The sequence below is a fragment of the Trachemys scripta genome, chromosome 2 (assembly GCF_013100865.1).
Source record: "Trachemys scripta elegans isolate TJP31775 chromosome 2, CAS_Tse_1.0, whole genome shotgun sequence".
In the NCBI taxonomy this organism is placed as follows: domain Eukaryota; kingdom Metazoa; phylum Chordata; order Testudines; family Emydidae; genus Trachemys; species Trachemys scripta.
The window spans coordinates 179,728,925-179,747,008 of NC_048299.1; the positions used below are offsets into that span (position 1 = coordinate 179,728,925).

The 18,084-nt window shown below is 44.0% G+C and overlaps 1 protein-coding gene across 6 annotated transcripts in view; it reads right to left on the reverse strand.

Moving 5' to 3' along the window:
- The window catches only part of DCDC2 (doublecortin domain containing 2), a 122,191-nt gene that overhangs the window by 11,135 nt on the left and 92,972 nt on the right, over positions 1–18,084 (reverse strand). For all 6 annotated transcript variants that reach the window (XR_004644682.1, XM_034762416.1, XM_034762417.1 and 3 more), the window contains one exon: positions 10,592–10,692. Coding sequence is in view for 5 of the 6 variants with exons in the window: in XM_034762416.1 (XP_034618307.1) it covers positions 10,592–10,692 (101 nt within the window). In the remaining variant the exon portion in view is untranslated. The remainder of the gene's footprint in view (positions 1–10,591; positions 10,693–18,084) is intronic.

Genomic DNA, 18,084 nt, shown 5'->3' on the forward strand with positions numbered 1-18,084 from the left:
GAGCCAGAAGCATGACTTACTTGCTAGTGTATATCACAGATGAACAGGACTCTCAGTACTGGCTCTACCAGTGCTTAAGGGTCTGTCTACACGGCAGCTGGAGGTGTAATTTCCAGCTCAGGGAGATGCACAGATGCTACCTTTGACTGAGCTAGCACACTAAAAATAGCAGTGTAGCTGTGACAGTCTTCGTGGTGGCACAGGCTAGCCACCACAGTGCAATCCTGCCCAGGACCATAGGTAAGTACTCTGGCAGCTAGTCTGCCTGCAGTGTGGCAGTTACATGGCTATTTTTAGCATACTAGCTCAAACACAGCTAGCATGTGCACGTCTATCCAAGCTGGAAATTTCAACTCCCAGCTGCAGCGTAGACGTACCCCAAGAGACAACTGAGTAAAACCAGTGTTACACAGCAGAAAGGCCAAAAGGGCTGCCTCACCCCTCATGAGAATGCAAGCAGAGTCAGCTGTGATCAACAGTGGCTAAGAGTGAATACCAACTGGTAGCCAAGCAGTGGCCTATGCAAAATGAGTTTGCTGGTGTTGTTTTCCCCATGGACAGGCGTCCACATCACAAAATAACACAAGCACAACTGGCACCCTTCTCGACCTTTGCTGAAACTGCCAAGGATTGAACACGTAAGAAGACAACTACCCTCTAGTCCCTTCAGGTGAGAATTAGAGCATATTGATAGAGCATCTTGGGGAAACTTTCACTGCTACTCCCCATAAGGTACCTGTTTGAGGTACCTTGATAAGCAGAGGAACTGAGCCTCCAGAGATGTCAATACCGTATCTTTAACAAGCACCAAACCCACACCAAAAAAAGTTAGAAAGGGGTGAGGAAAGAGGACTGAATAACATACTTAAGGTGTTGAAAGGACTGACGTGAAAGGGATAGGGCTCTGCCTTTTATAGTGGGTATAGCTGACCTTTCTTTTGCCTCCTAGAGTCATAGCAACTCACAGTAAGGAGTTTTCCTTTTGTATGATGGCAAGAAAGAGGAAAGATGTATCACAAATAGTGCAGAAATTTTAAAATTAAGTGGGCTTACCTGTTTTTAAAAAGTAACATTTTCACAATTCACTAGTTTTATTGCACAGCGCTTAGAGAATTACAAGACCTGATTTTCAGACCAGGCTTCCATTTTTGTGGGCACAATTCTACGCTCTTAATGAATTGTCAATGAAAAACTGTGCCTACCAAAAAAGACTTAAGGCCAGATTCTCATCTGGTCTGAAACAATGTAGATCCACTGACATTAACAGTGCTATGTCAGTTTACACTGGCTGAAGATCTGGCCCCTGGTTTACAAATCAGGCCCATGGTGGTCTAACAGCAGCTTAATGTAGCGCAGGAGTAAATTTCAGTTCACATTCAAGAAGTATGATTGCTTGGTAGTATTTTGAATGTTGGCAAAGGAGCTTCAAAAGGAGGAGGTATTCTAACTGCATTCATTCTGCTACCATTCATTAAGAGCTATGGTTACCAAGTGCCATCAAAATTCCAAAAAGCAATAAATCACAAAGACAGTGAGGCATTTTACTTCCAATCATTTGGTTAGTGCATGGCTGCTATTAATATATTACAGAGACCAACATCATAGAAATTCTTTTCAAGGTAGATATTTTATATGGGAAAAATACATTTTTAAATACCAAGTAGAATCCATTTTAATGTCAATTGTAATTTTGCTTTGCTGAAACCATTTCCAAATGTTTACTCAGACAATGGTCACAGACAATGAAGTAGGCAACAAAATCTTAGTGGTCATAAATAGCATGGCATGCAGATCTCATGACTACAACATCAGGCTCACTTAGCTTTGAGACAACAACCACCTTTAAAATATAACTACTATTACCCAATGAATAGTGCTTTATAGATATGTTGCATATATTCCAAAAGCAAAAACACTTTGTTCCAAATCCAGTTAGGGTTGCTAAGTGACAACATCACTTACAAAACCCAAGCACTTAAAAGCAAGGAAATAAACATTAAGGACTCGGTCTTACACTTCCCACATAATAAGTATGCTGTTCTTACTCAGTATAAAAATATGTGTTTACCATCATGAAGCCAATAACTTGAAACACTGAGCCATTTGGGTGTGTTTTTATATATGATTTTGTTATACTGATATCAATATCTAAGCATTTACGGCTCGATTTTCATAAATGCTCAGCCCCCACAAGTCCAATTGCAGTTAGCAGGAGCAGGAGTGCTCAGCACCACTGCAAAAAAATCAGGCTTTCAACCTCTCTTCCTCAGTTACATGGAAAAGGGATCTCTGCGCATCCCCCCTAAGCCAATAGGCCATTTTGGTAAGGAATGGAGGAAGAATCATTTTACCAGATCCTGGAGTTCTTTCACATTTGAGAAGTAGCCACATTAGTACACAAGTCAACGACATTTTTTCCTCCATCTGTTTCACTGACAGAGAATCATGTCTGTTTTTAATTAGTGACCGTTTGAGTCAGTGTTAAAACATCTACGTTTCAGATTTTGTGAATCGATGTGATTTATTGGGCAGACGAAGGGACAATGAAACGTTAGACAGCTGGCAAACAATTCAAAAGGAGCTATTTTGAAGTCTCAACAAATATTTGTTTGACATTAATCATACAGCTTTCAAAAAGTATTCAACAGGCAATGAAAATTAAACCTAAAAATTTGAAAGTCTGAGGATTTTTCGGGGGGGGGGGGGGAGGTTGGGAGCACACTAGAAAGGGGAAATCAAAATCAATTTTATAATAGGACTGTAGTTGCGATCTTAACTTTGGAGAAGTTACCACCTCTCAATAATAAAATCACATGCACACATAAATCCAGGGCTGGAATCCTTGTCAAACAGCTTTAAAAAAAAAAAAAAAAAAAATCACAGGCCTCTACCACCTGAGCCAAAAGAAAATCTGTTCTCTTTCTAAGCAGCAACCAACCAAAAGACAGTTACATGTTCTCTCTCTCTCCCTCTCTCTCTCAAGTCCTGAGGGTATAAGTCAATGGAGCTGAAAAAAACAAAAACAGCAAGAGAAGAAAGAACCCTTTATTAGATACTGACCTGCCCAGTAATCAGTAAACAGAAGATCTAAGTGGTGGTTTTTATTTGAACACATCATCGCTTGCTCTAATTAATTTTGAGGCTCGTGCATGATCTCTTGCCTGGGTAATTTTTCTAAATGCCATTTTGAGAAGCTTGCTGATTTTATAGGACAGGGAGGAACTGATGTAATATGAATTTTTTTCTCATGAAAAGGTCTGGCCTTTATAATCGAGGGATGTCTCAGAGCTGCCAACCTGTTTTAAGACTGAATCAACGCAAATGTAACTGTTTTTGCCTTTGGCAACGGGGAGAGAAATTTTGCATACTCTTCACTGGGGTGAAATTCAGGTCTTCATCCCAAAACTTCTGCTTTATATCTAAAACAGTGAATGAAAGGTGCAATGCTTCTATTACTTATGACATACTCTGACTACACAAGCGATACTTCAGTGAGTTAAGACTTTCAGGTCCCATCACATCTCCAGGAAATGTAAAGTCATCGGTGGCATCAAGAGAGCATTAATGAAAAGCCAAATCTGTATTTACAAAGCAGGTTGGTTGGGTAGCAAAGATTCCAACTCTGTGAGCATCCAACATAGTCACCTCATGAAACCTTTACAATGATGTGCAAAGGAAGAGATGACGTGGGAGGAGCAGGGGAGAACAAAGTGCACACACATCAGGGAAATCTTTTGGATGTGTTCCCAATTATTTACATTTAAATTAAGCTAGTGTCTGTATCACCGCTACCACATTTTACACATAGGAGCTACCAAAAAACTGTAACCTCCCAATCAGATTTTTTTGTATTGTTTTTAAAGTGCAGGTAGTCTCCCAGGCCCATATCCTCTTGGTATTTAGACATCTAAGACCCATTGATTTCAATAGGAGTTCAGCACCTAAATACATTTGAGTATCTGGTCCCCAGCTCCTACTTCCACTTCCTGGCTTAAAACTGGAGCTGGAGCCACTTGCTGGGGACACTGCCTAATTTACGAGAGCACAGAAGAGTAACTGGCAGCATCTCCTGGTTCCTATCTTGGGACACTACAACAGTTAATTTGATATACTGCCTAGTTCCCACTGTTTTACCTCCTCTAAGAGTCGAGTGTGGGAGACAGACAGAAGAGCCAGATTCTTTCTGCTTATGGAAAGGAAAAAGAATAGGGGAGTTTTCCTTTACTGTTTTTAACAAAACATTGTATTAGTATGTTTTAAATATACTAAATAATAGCAGCATTAAAATATGAAGAGGGTTTATCTAAACTCTTCTGTCAGAAAAAGTTAACAGTAATAATAGGGACATTTAAAACACCACCCTCGTGTTCACACATTAGATTAGTATTTCAAGTTTACCTGACGAAGCCCCTACTATTTTGTTCCCCATCACTGAGAAGTGAAAACACTATAAACTGTTTTTCCCACCCCTTTGTCCAACTGATTTCATAGCATGTCCCCAACTCCCACTGACATTGGCACAGTGATGAAAACAGAGAAGTGTGAAGCTGGAGAAAGCCTATATTCCACACAAAGCCACCGTGCATTTTGTATTTGGAACCTCCACTCTTGGCTTTGAATGTAAAACAGAGGAGATGTGCCGTTTAAGGGAAACACTGTTTTTTCCTACTTGATTTTCAATTACCACTGGCATCTAGCCTACAATAAAATAAAGGTAGCCATTTTAATGCACTCATCTGGAAGTCAACATTTTGCAGCACAGTATATAAGCGTGCATCTAGCTGATCTCACACTACATTTAGTCAATGGCTAATCTGGCATTTGTTCAACTGTATGCTATAAATGGTAAAACAGAGAAGAAGGCTCAAGTAAAAAGCATCTTAACCACTTCATTTCTGGTGGCTGGAGAACATGGTGGCGTTATCTGAAGTGCCAGCATTCTAATGAAAAGTTGGTGCATATATAGTAGCGTCCCACACATAAAGGACAGTACTGGTGGTGCATTTTGTCCCATATTCCTGGTACATAAGGCAACAGTGCAGCAGCCAAGGTGAACAGAAAAGCTTTCCAGCGCAAAGTTTAAAACTGTTGAAGATGATCAATAAGGGTCTAACCCTGCAAGGTGATGAGTGCTTCCAAGTGGTGCTGAATGCCTTGGTTTGGGAGCATTGGGGTCTGAGACGTACCTAGTCCCTTGCAATATTGGGCCCTAAGAGAATATACATATTGTTTTAAAGTTACAAATACATCCACTGACGTTTGATCAGAGGCGAAGAGTGGGGAGTGTGAATTTTGGCTTTTTCCTTGGAAAGTATGGAATCAGAAGATTCTTCATGGGTGGTGTATGTGCGCGGGGGAAGGGAATGGGGGGGGGGAGGATACTAGTTATCAAATGTGATGCCAATTTCCAGCCCAAGTTGGTAGTGACTGAAAGGTGTTAGCATCTGATGGCTGTACGGTGACCTTTGCAAAGGTCTCAAACAGGTTCCTTGTGTTACAAAAGTCATCAGCATGATTAACACTTGTTGGCAACCTCAGCAGACAGACCACGTGCTAAACTGGCAATGGAGAATAAACTATTCTCTCATCCCTAAAGAAGGGCCCCATCAGGTTGTGCTGAGGCACACTGGCAGGACTGTATGCAAAAGCTTGCAGAGCTGCTGCTTGTGCTGTACCAGTATAGGGGATAAGTAAGATTTCAATCTTCAGTGCTGTCAAGTTGGCACCTTTCACAAGCAATAAATTCAACATGAACATTAGAACAAGACAGTTCCTGATGACTGAATGCATTGCTGTCAAACACTCCAAAATGCCCATAGGAAGCCTCTGTGGAAGTCAGTAAATGGAATGATGATCTCACTAATTTACTATTAGCAAGCCAAGACCAAGACAGGATAATTCAGGCTGCCACAAGAAACACAGATGAACTAGACGGGACATGAGGCGTTGTTCTATCCTAACAGTAGTATTCACAGCGGCCTAACTCTATCACAAAGGCTGCTTCTCTCTCAACAATGATAGATACAACTAACAGGGAGGCTGATGGTGGCCCAGGTGAAACTCTCGAGGCTGTGGCAGGGTATTTTCAGTGGAAGGACCTTGGCTGTGGAATTCCTTACATCAGACAACAGGATGAAGCAAACTCTTGCTACTTTTAGAGCATAATATAGAATTCATGCCTCTCAGAGACCTTTCCTCAGTAACAATGGCAGCAGGATAGTCCAGCAATGCTTCCAGAAGAAAATCACCAGGAGTGACCCCACTTACAAAAGCAGCACAACACAAAGGAGGTGTGGCAAGTCTGTTCCTTTTTCTGATAGAAACGATGCTGTTCTTAATATTCTCTGTGGCAGCTAGGTATTTTGGTATACTAGCAATGCCTATACTGAAATTACTACACTGTATAACATAAATCCTCCATTTATCTTCCCCAAAACACCTTTACCTTTTTGTACACTGTGTTTGAGAATTAATCAAAAGGCCTAGTGTTCTTTTATCTGAGTCAAACAAAATTTAGAAAATTAGCCTCTAGATAAGTAAGCACAAAAAAGGACAACCAGACCAGGCTTTCTGGCAGAGCTGGTTACATAATGATAACAATAAAGATTCACAAATATGTGTTAATAAGTGGTTTGATTTCACTCCTCTACTGTTTGTAGGTTCATACTAATCATTATTCTTGGGCATTGAAATGACAATCAGATATTATTAAAAATGGTTGACTCCCAAAACATGCAGAGATAATTGTTAGTCTGAAACCCCTACCAAGTCAATGTTATTCATTATTCTCCAGCAAAGATTAGAAATACTATGTTAGGTGGCTAATCAAAGGAGGGCAAACATATCAAAGACACACAGTCCCTTATGCTAAAAACTACAGCTGTTGATTAATCGCGGTTAACTCACATGATTAACTAAAAAAATTATTCGTGATTAATCGCAGTTTTAATCGCACTGTTAAACAATAGAATACCAATTGAAATTTATTAAATATTTTGGACGTTTTTCTACATTTTCAAATATATTGATTTCAATTTTACAACATAGATACAAAATGTGCAGTACTCACTTTATTTTTATTACAAATATTTGCACTGTACAAATGATAAACAAAAGAAATTGTATTTTTTAATTCACCTCATACCAGTACCATAGTACAATCTCTTTATCGTGAAAGCGCAACTTATTAATGTACATTTTCTAACATAACTGAACTCAAAACCATGTAAAACTTCAGAACCTACAGGTCTACTCAGTCTTACTTCTTGTTCAGCCAATCGCTAAAAGAAACAAGTTTGTTTACATTTACGGGAGATAATGCTGCCCGCTTCTTATTTACGTCACCTGAAAGTGAGAACAGACATTTGCATGGCACTTTTGTAGCTGGAATTGCAAGGTATTTACGTGCCAGATATTCTAAACATTTGTATGCCCCTTCATGCTTTGTCCACCATTCCAGAGAACATGCTTCCATGCTGATGACGCTCATTAAAAAAATAATGCGTTAATTAAATTTGTGACTGAAATTCTTGGGGGAGAATAGTATGTCCCCTGCTCTGTTTTACCCATATTCTGCCATATATTTCATGTTATGGCAGTCTTGGATGATGATCCAACACATGTTGTTTGTTTTAAGAACACTTTCACTGAAAATTTGATAAAACACAAAGAAGGTACTAATGTGAGATTTTTAAAAATAGCTACAGCACTCGACCAAAGATTTTAGAATCTGAAGTACCTTCCAAAATCTGATCAGGACAGGGTGTGGAGCATGCTTTCAGAAGTCTTAAAAGAGCAACACTCCCATGCGGAAACTATAGAACCCGAACTACCAAAAAAGAAAATCAATCTTCTGCCAGTGACATCTGACTCAAATGATGAAAATGAACATGCGTCAGTCTGCACTGCTTTGGATCGTTATCAAGCAGAACCCATCAGCATGAATGCATGTCCTCTGAAATGGTGGTTGAAGCATGAGGGGACATATGAATCTTTAGCGCATCTGGCATGTAAATATCTTGCGACGCCAGTTACAACAGTGCCATGAGAATGCCTGTTTTCATTTTCAGGTGACATTGTAAACCATAAGTGGGCAGCATTATCTCCTGTAAATGTAAACAAACTTGTTTGTCTCAGTGATTGGCTGAACAAAAAGTAGGTCTGAGTGGACTTGTGGGCTCTAAAGTTTTACCTTGTTTTATTTTTGAATGCAGGGTTTTTTGTACGTAATTCTACATTTGTAAGTTCAACTTTTATGATAAAGAGATTCACTACAGTACTTGTATTAGGGGAACTGAAAAATACTATTTTTATTTACTGTACAAATATTTATAATAAAAATATAAAGTGAGCACTGTACACTTTGTATTCTGTGTTGTAATTGAAATCAATATATTTGAAAATGTGGAAAACATCCTAATATTTATATAAATAGTATTCTATTGTTTAACAGCGTTATTAATCGCAATTAATTTTTTTAATCGCTTGACAGCCCTACTAAAAAACTATTTGTCCACACTTTTGGCAAATACTTATATACACATGAGAAGTAAATCAGGATTGGCTCATGAGCAATTCATAAACAGGAAAGGGATATGTCTGCAGCAAAGAGTTTGGCCAGATCTATTCTCTACCTCAGGGACATAAAGATCTACTTAATTGAAGAACTGGCTCAAGACATAAAATTTTTCTTTTAAAAAAAAAAACACAGTGAGGTGGATACCTCTCTTTTCCAAACTAGGTAAAAGGAAATAGTGCCTATAAACATAACAAGCTCTGCCAATTTCATACAACTCTACTGAGGAAACAGTGGGACAACTAAATATCATGTTAGCCACTTCAGTTCCAGCACTGTGCATACAGATTTATCAAAATCAAATAGATACGAGCCTATTTTGCCATTCAGAGGCAATCTAATGTGGTACAAGACTGCAAGAATCCTGGCCCTGATTCTGGGCAGTGGTCTAGCCCCTTTACACTGCTCCGCTGGCACAGAGGGACCAGAACCCAGGTGGACCTATGCACTAAGGAATCCTTCTGACAATGCAGGGCTCCACCTGCTAGCATAAGGCTGGAACAGCCCAATTCTGCCTTTCTTCAGCAATATGGTGAAAAGCATTATGGCTAGTCCATACTAGTGGTCTGGATAGTCTAGGCTAGTGGTCCATAGGTGTCTTAATCAAGATCGCTGTAACGTAGAACAACCTCTGTAGTTTTTGTGGGTGAGCCAGAGGAATAGATTTGGGAGTTTAGGGAAGGATTGAAGTGTTATATTAAGAGAGTAATAGTGGGAGAATTGAGGGCTTAAGAAAGGGGGAGGGGAGAGAGACTGAAAACATGGAGGAAGAGAACACAATGCAGGGAAAAATGAAGAAGATGAAGGAAGAGAAAAAGGATACCCAAGACATGCAAGAGAAAGAAAAGTAGGGCTAAGGAAGGGAAAGGAGGAAGAACAAATGCAAGGGAGACATAAATTACAGTTAAAAAAAATGTTGAATGTCAAAATAGTACACAGGAGTGATTGTTTTGTCTTTTGAAATATACCAGATGGTATCAAATGGCAGGTACTTCCCAAGCAGCTTTCCGGAGTGGGTGGATGGAGACCAGCAGATCCCCTTTATTCACCCTTCCTCAGTCTTAGTAAACTACTGAAGTTTTCTAGGCATCTTGAGAGATGGTCTACACTTAAACTCTTTTTTGCAGGTACAGCTTATTCCCTTTGGGAACTAGTTTAAGCTATGCCAGTGAAATAATCCCTTTCCAGTATCAGCTGCTTCTCCACTAGTGGGGTTGCTTGTAAAACTCTACCAGTACAGCTCTACTGGCAAACCCTTTCAAATGTAGACAAGGCGCAAATAAAGGGATTGGAGGCACAGTTTCTGGAAACAATACTGTGATACTTCACCTCAGGACAGGGGCTTTTTTTTTTTTTTTTACAGTAAACATCGTCTGAAGACTCAGGGGGTATTTGAGTAGATTTTGGGAGTGCAAGGACTTTGCACTGACACAAAGGAAACTATGATGGGGTCGTGTGCCCTCTTAAGGGCAGAGGTGCCTAGTGGTCAACCCATCCCACCATGTTATTTGGCCCATTAAGGTTTTAAAGGGCCTATTTTTATATATATGAATAAAAGAGACCGGGGGTTATTGATAGAGAAGACCATCAGGGATGGGGTTGTCTCCTGAACCATGATGAAGAGCTGACTTGGACTCCTATAGGGACGCAGAGTGGGGTGACCAGGGTAACTAACAAAGTAAGTCACCTTTTACAGAAAGATTTAATAAATTAGACCCCACAAAGAGGTCTAACCTAAGTCTGGTAATTGGTTAAAAGAACATGTGCAGGCAGGGCCACAAGGGAACATGCTGGAGAGGATCATCTCTTGACAGGAACAAATAACTGGGACTTAAAAAGCATTCAAGAAAAGGGAATGTATTCAAAAGCAGTGCAACCTTGTATACAATGCTGTACCAATGAACGTTACAAATGAACCCTGTAAAAAAAAATGCAGCAGGCATCAAGGGAAGCGGCAAAAGAAAAACACAAGATTTGTTTTCCACATTAGTCATTTGTTCAAAGCTTAAAGATTACCTGATCTACTGGAACCTCTACTTGAGTGTCTTCATCTTCCTGGATTTCCGCTGCCCCCCACGTTTCAGACCGTTTTTCACCAGCTTTGTAAATACCTTCATCTACAACCAGAAAGAAAGACGTAAAGACCAACTGTGACACTGTGTGGAACAACAACTGAACTGCACCTAAATTCTGCTTCTAAGAATAGCTTTCAAAGCTCACATACCATTTCCAGTGCAGACCTTTTAATGGATTTTAAATGTCTCATTATGTTCAATTTTGTTTCCTTTGTTTCTAATTACAGTTAAACACATGCTACATTATGTAGGGGAGGAAGGATAAAGAGAGAGAGATTTGAACAAACACCCTGCATCTGAACTCCCCTCAACTCTGGGGAAGCTCAGATGTGAGCCTGATCTTCACAACACAGAGCTATCACATTACATATAAACAATAGAATATGCATATAGATTCAAAATTATGATATTAGCTCATGATAAATGAGCTAATAAAATTTCCCGTGCTAAGAAAAACATCACAAGCTCAGAAGAAAAAATAAATGTGGTGAGTTGTTGCAGCTGTGATATTACAATTTAGAATTTACAAAGATAACCAGGGGAATCAACCGCAGTTCCCCGTTCATAGCCTGACCAATAGAAGAAACTCTACAGTTCTGTTATGCAAAGGCACTGAGCGAGCCTGCCCAGGACCGAGGAGAGGGTTGTTTTAGGTCAGCAAGACTAATAGGTCCACAAGCAGATAGTCGATTCCCAACCTCATTCTAGTTCACATCTGGTTTACACTAGTCTTCATTTTATTTGATTCATTTGTTATTGTACTCTGCAAGAAACTTCCAAATGCCTTAGCCAGGCAAATTTTTTGTACCAGAAAACTGGGAAGGAAAAACTGGAATGACAGGTATAGTTTGTAGCCTCAAAGAGTAATAAGGGTTTAAAAACAGAAAAAGCAGTTAGTTACCTTTCATAACTGTTGTTCTTCAAGATGTGTTGCTCATGTCCATTCCGTGCTAGGTGTGTGCATGCCACATGCACTGTTGCCAGAGATTTTTCCCTTAGTGGTATTTGTTGGGCTGGCTCTGGCACCCTCTGGAGCCGCATGCGTATGCACCGATATAAGAAGCACCAATGGCCCTATGCCATCTCAGTTCCTTCTTGCCAGTAACTCTGACAGAGGGGGAGGAGAGTGGGTCATGAAACGGACAGGACCAACACATCTCAAAGAACAAGAGTTTTGAAAGATAGGTAACTGTTTTTTCTTCTTCAAGTGCTTGCTCATGTCCATTTCAAGAAGTACCCCAGGAAGTAGGCTCAAAGTTCATGAATGTGCTGACTGCAACACTCTTCTCCCAAAATTGGCATCGTCTTGGGCCAGGGGCGCCAGAATGGGGGAGGCCAGGGGACCATGGCCCTCCCACTTTTGAAAGTGGACGGGCCTGGCTCATCCACTTTTCATCATGGGCCTGGCTCCCAGTGCCTCCTCTTCCTCCCCAAAGCTGGAACCTGGCCCGGGGAGCTATGGGGAGCTGCAGGCCCTCCATCTGCCCAGGGCAGGGGGGACCGGAGCAGCCCCCAGCCTGTGTCCCCACCACTCACGCCCCCCGTCCAGGGCAGGTATAGGGTCCGTGACTCCCCACAGCTGCTCAGGCAGCTCTTACCATGGCCCAGCTGTGGATCTTCAGCCTCTGAGGACCCACCTCCAGGCTAGGCTGGAAGCCGGAGCCGGGTCAGAGTAACATCCTCATGGGCAACTGTGGAAAGCTATGGACCCTCCACCTGCCCTGGGTGGTAGGCCTGGGGGCTGGAGAGACAGGCCGGGAGCTGCTCTTGGGCCTCCCCACCCTGGGCAGGTGAAGGGGCCCGAGAGACCTTGTGCCCCCCCCCCCCCACTTTTAGGAAGAATCCGTCGCCCTTATCTTGGGCCTGTTGGGTGATGGTGTAGTGGGACGTGAAGGTATGGGGGCTCTGCAGATGTCCTGAATTGGTACCTGTGCGAGGAATGCTGCTGATGGAGCCTGGGCTCTTGTGGAATAAATGGTCATGATGGCTGGAGGTGGGATGGTCGCCTGCTCATAGCAAGCCTGAATACAGGCAGTTATCCAGGACGAGAAATTTTTTGGGTTGACACAAGTAGCCCTCACATCGTTTCCGCTATTGCTACAAAGAGCTGTGTGGATTTCTGGAAGGGCTTAGTCCTCTCAATACAAAAGGCAAGGGCCCGCCTAATGTCCAACATATGAAGCCGTCGTTCCTAAGAGCTTTTGGGAAGAAGACACCTTGTTGTTGTGGAATTGTGCCATCACCCTTGGCAGGAAGCTGAATGGGGGTGCAGTTGAACCTTGTCCTTGGAGAACAATGTGTAAAGTGATTCTGACATAAGGGCCTTGATCTGAGTGACCCTTCTGGCCAAGGTGATCGCCACCAGGAAGGCGACCTTCCAGGAGAGAAGTAGTAGGAAGCATGATGCTAACAGCTTGAAGGAGGGCCCATAAGTCTCAACAGGACCAGGTTTAAGTCCCGTGGGGGGGTGGGTTAGTTGGTTTGCGAACCTGAGGATAGAGTCTTTCCAACACCTTGAGAAACTGGGGTGTCATTTCATGGGAGAACACTGATCTGCCATTCTCTGGAGAGTGGAAGGCTGAGATGGCTACCAAATGAACCTTAATAGATGAGAGTGCCAGACCCTGGTGCTTTAGGTGGAGCAAACAGTCCAAAATAGACTGAAGAGAAGATAGAGATGGAGAGAGATTCTGTTCGGAGCCCACCAAGTGAAACGTTTCAACTTGGCCAAGTAGGTAGCCCTGGTGGAAGGCTTTCTACTACCTAGAAAGACTTGTCAAACCTGTTCCAAGCAGGCCTGTTCTTCAGGGTTCAGCTATGCAGCATCCATGCAGTTAGGTGCAGGAAGGCAAGGTTTGGGTGAAGCAACCGGCTGTGGTCTTGTGCAATCAAGTCTGGGCGGAATGGAGCGGCCACCGAGAGGTCCAGAATTGTGCCAAATCAATGCTGGCATGGTCATGCTGGTGCTATCTGGATAATTCTTGCCTTGTCCCATTTGATTTTCAGAAGAACCTTGTGAAACAAGAGGATCGGAGGAAAGGCATACAGTAGGCAGCAGTGGCATTGGAATCGGGAGAGGGAGGGCCAGGGTCCTCCCACTTTTAGCAAGTAGGGGGCCTAGCTCGTCTACTTTTCGCAGGGGCGGACCCCGCCCCCTTCCCCTCCTCCTCTTCTCCCCAAGGCCCCGGGGCTGGCCAGCATAAAGCCCAGCTGGGGAACTCAGCTCCACCCAGGGCAGGTGGAAGGTCCACAACGGCTCCCCACATCTGCCCACATGGTTCTTACCATGGCAGGGCTGCGGCTCTGAGCCCCTCCCCCAACTCGCCCCAGCCGGAGCCGGGTCAGGGAGAGTTGCATGCGCAGCTGTGGGGGGTCTTGGGTCCCTCCACCTGCCCTGGGTGGAGAGCTAAGGGGAGGTTGGGTAGACGACTGCTTTCAGGCCCTTCCCCGGCCCTGCTCCAGCTTCCAGCAGGGAATGGAGCTTCCAGCTTGGCCAGGGCCTGGGGAGGCGGGGGGGGGCAGCCCCCATACTTTTGGTAGGGCTCTGGTGCCCTTGATAGGTAGTCTGCCCACAAGAGCAGGAAGGCATCGGAGAGGGAGCCCAGGCTGTGCCCAAGCAGTGAACAGAACTAATGGCATTTTCTGTTCTGCCTGGTGGCAAACAGGTCCACCTAGGGAGGCCCCACTTTTGGAAGATGACACTGACAACCTCCAGGTGAAGAGACAAGTCATGGTGAGAGGAGAAGGACTTGCTGAGGTAATCCGCCAATACGTTCCAGGCTCCCAGGCAATGAGACGCCTGGAGTCTCTCACACAGAAAGACAGGCTGCTGGGGCTTGAAGTTCACTGAAGACACCACCAGGGACCCCCAGCGTGGGGTAAGGGAGCGAGTACACGTAATCAAATCCGCTTGGCTGGCACATAATACTTTCTCTGCCCTCTTTGAAGTGGGGATCAGAGAAGAAGAGGTTTGCCATAGGGCCTTAACTGGCCCCATCACCACCTCATTGATGAGCAGGGCCACCTTGGATGGAGCTGCTGCAGCCAAGATATCTATAAGGCTGTATGATGTCTCTTTGAGCTCCTCGATCTCCAAGCCCAGGTTTGAAGCAAATCTGCTTCAGAAAGTCCTGATGGGCCCTGAAATCATCCTGGGCTGGGACCCGCAACAGCCTTATCTGGGGAGGATGAGGAGGAGGCTTGCACCAGAGGAGGGGTTCCTTCCTTTTCCTCGACTATGTCCCCTAGAGGCACTGGGGTCGGTACCAGAGTTGGGATCCAGTGCTGAGCAAGAAGGAGCAGTAGCCCATTTCTCAGAGACCACCAAGTGGGAGGAAGGCCTCGGTACTGGGAGAAACTCCCAGGGATTCCAGTAGGGCCATTGCATTGCCCAGTGACCCGCTGGCCAGGTACCTGCTGGGGGACCGGCACTGAAGCTCGGGGGGGCGTAGGTTGGGTACTGATGGTGGGCTTTTGGTGGTACATAGGGTTCCCTTTCGGACTCCGAAGAGGATTCCTCTCTTGGCAACCGTGGTGGAGCGGTACCTACTTCCGCCTCTATATGGTGCCAGAATTATGGGGAACTGTGGCGTGCCAGGGATTGGAATGCTGGGATCATGTGGGGCTTGCCCCTGGATGATGCCAGGGGGCCTGGTGCCGGGAAGGCACCTGATGCCCTCTGTTCCCTCCTGCTTCCAGACACCGGAGCTGGTAGGTGCCCCATTGGGGTTGGAGGGACCAGAAGAGAGATGCTTCAGAGTTGATAGCACCGTCAGTCCGCTGATACCGTGGTGGCTTTGTGGTCTGAAGTCCCAACAGATTTGTCAGAGCAAGAAAGGGTCATTCCAGCAACAATCCCAGGTGGTATGAAGGAACTGAGAGGGTGCAGGCTGGTGGCACCCCTTATACCGGTGCATATGCACGCAGCTCCACAGGGTGCTAGAGCCGGCCCAAGAGATACCACTAAGGGGAAAAAACTCCGGCAATGGAGCACACACATCTAGCATGGAATGGACATGAGCAAACACTTGAAGAATGATGGGTACCAGCACTAAAAACCAATGGGGAAAGGTTTGCTCTGCAACTTTCTGATGAGCTACGCAAGACTGATAGATATCCATTTCTGACATACCCAAGTGCTGACTGTACCAGCACTGAGCATTGATATCACATGCAGGAAGAATTTACCCTGATCATGTAGTAGCAGCATGTGCACCAGTGGAGCACAAGTATAGAGGTGCTGTGATAATGGACTGAAATCAAAAACGTGTGTGTAAAGAGCATGCTTGTAGTAATGAGAGATTTTAACTAGGCAGGCATAAAGTAGGGCACACTAAGTTAAGAGAATACATCAATAAATATTGAGTGAAATCCAATAGATCTACTGGAGAAATGTAAAGTGTGTATAGGTACCTACATCACCAACCAATAAATAAAAAAAACCAAAACCAGTGGAGTATGTCAGGTACAAATATCAGTTAGAAAGGAAAATGAAAGTGTTAGAGAATAAAAGTTTTAGATGTGCACATGCACATACACTCTACAGAAGGCTGCCTATTGATACACTAAAGGCACCTTTGACACAACCTAAAAGTGCCCCTATGCAAAACAACATTCCAACCTAACTCTAGTGCAGCAATGCCATTCAATATGGCCTGTAACCAGCAACTCAAGTAAATAAAAAGCTAAAACCACCCTTTTTCTCCAACAAGTCACCACCCTTACTATTCAGCTCCATTGTCAAGTGCCGGGGGTGGGGGGAGTAAGATGAGCTTTGCAGCATGCCCTGAAGGTCATCAGATTCAGACCCTTTTTGGACGAAGGTGTGGCAAAGAGCAAATTTCAAAGCAATAGGGCCCTCACAGAGAACATCCTTTCAGCAGTCTTATTTATACCAACTGGGCTTCTGTGCAAGTGTCTCTGTTGATCTCAACTGTGATAGCACGGCATGTGGAGAGAGTATAATATAAAAAGGAAACCATAGTTGGAGAGTGAAAAAGAAATTTTCTGCATATGGGGATCACCAGCTGGAAAGGGCTGCTCCATCTCATTGCCTAGCTACAAGCAGCTCTGCTGCCAAAGGATTTGTGCTTAGCTCTCTGGTCTTGCAATCCACCTTCTAACCCAGGCGACGGCTTCCTTAGCAGGTACTTCCAAACTAAATTGATTCATGTCTAAGTTGTACTTTCAGAGATAATACCTCAGGTGGGTCTTCTAGATTCATATAGAATGACCCATAATTTCCACACCAACAAAAATTGCTAGCCTGAGCTCCCATGCCCATATAACATCTGCTAGGTTAGCTTAGCAGTTAAGCGACTGATCTTAATTGGCAGAGGGTGCTGTTTCACCAGTTCTTTAGTGCTGCTACTTCTTGAGCTAACCTTGTGCTCCTGGTGCTCCTTTGCTTGTTGATGTAAGAGACTACAGTCATGTTGTCTAGATGAATTGGGAAATATAATATCTGTTTCTTGAAGGCTAGTTGGGTGACCCTCTCAGCTCAGAGCTTTCCCGAAGGGCTATCCCTTAAGTAGACTGATGAAGTAACTTCACTTGCTTGGACCAGGTTTCTTGAACTACAAAGTCACTCCCCATCTCAGAGGCTGATATTTAGTGTAAACGTTATTTCTTACAGGTCCTGCAATAACATCTCTCTCTTCTGGCACACAGTCTTCCAACCAAAACACACATTGTCTGGCTTCTGGAGACAGAAGGATCCTTGCTTGTAAGTCACTGTCCCTCAGCTTCCACTGAGCCAACAGAAGATGCAGAAAGAGGATGTACATGTTCCTGTCCAGTGCTCCAGTCTTAGAAAAAGAAGTGCCAGTACACACTTCTGGCACTATCACTCTGTGAAGGTATGGGAGGTCACCCCAGCACACAACCCTCTGGTCAATCACAGCACCACAGAGTCCTGCCTTGATCTCCCTCCACCTGGAGTGTAAACAAACACAGACCAGTTTCAGATATTAGACAGCACCCTCCATGGAGGGTCTCCTTTATTTACCAGAAAGTCTTTAACTGAACAACCTCACACAGACATACACAACACCTTTCTACCTCAGCTTCCTGGTTGAGGGGCTCAGTCAGTCCCAGTCTATCTGTCATTTGTCTTGGGTTTAGTATTTGCCTCTGTCCAGGAGCTCTGTCTGGTTGCTGTTGCCTCAGAACTCCTGATGCTCTCTGGATGGAGTTTTCCTCTGACGTCCAGGTCCGTGAAGGTCTCTCAAAAGGCTGTTCCAAACATCAGACAGGGCTCTCAGACCATTGTGAATTCTCTGCTCCCTTGAAGCATTTTTCCAGGCTCCCTGCCCTGGTAGGCTCACCAGGGAGCTGTTTCCAAGATCCCCCTTTAGGTTCTCTGCCCTAGAAGCATAATTTCTGTTTGGCTCACATTCCATCTACCTCCATCTCCTTACACTGGGAGCACAGCTT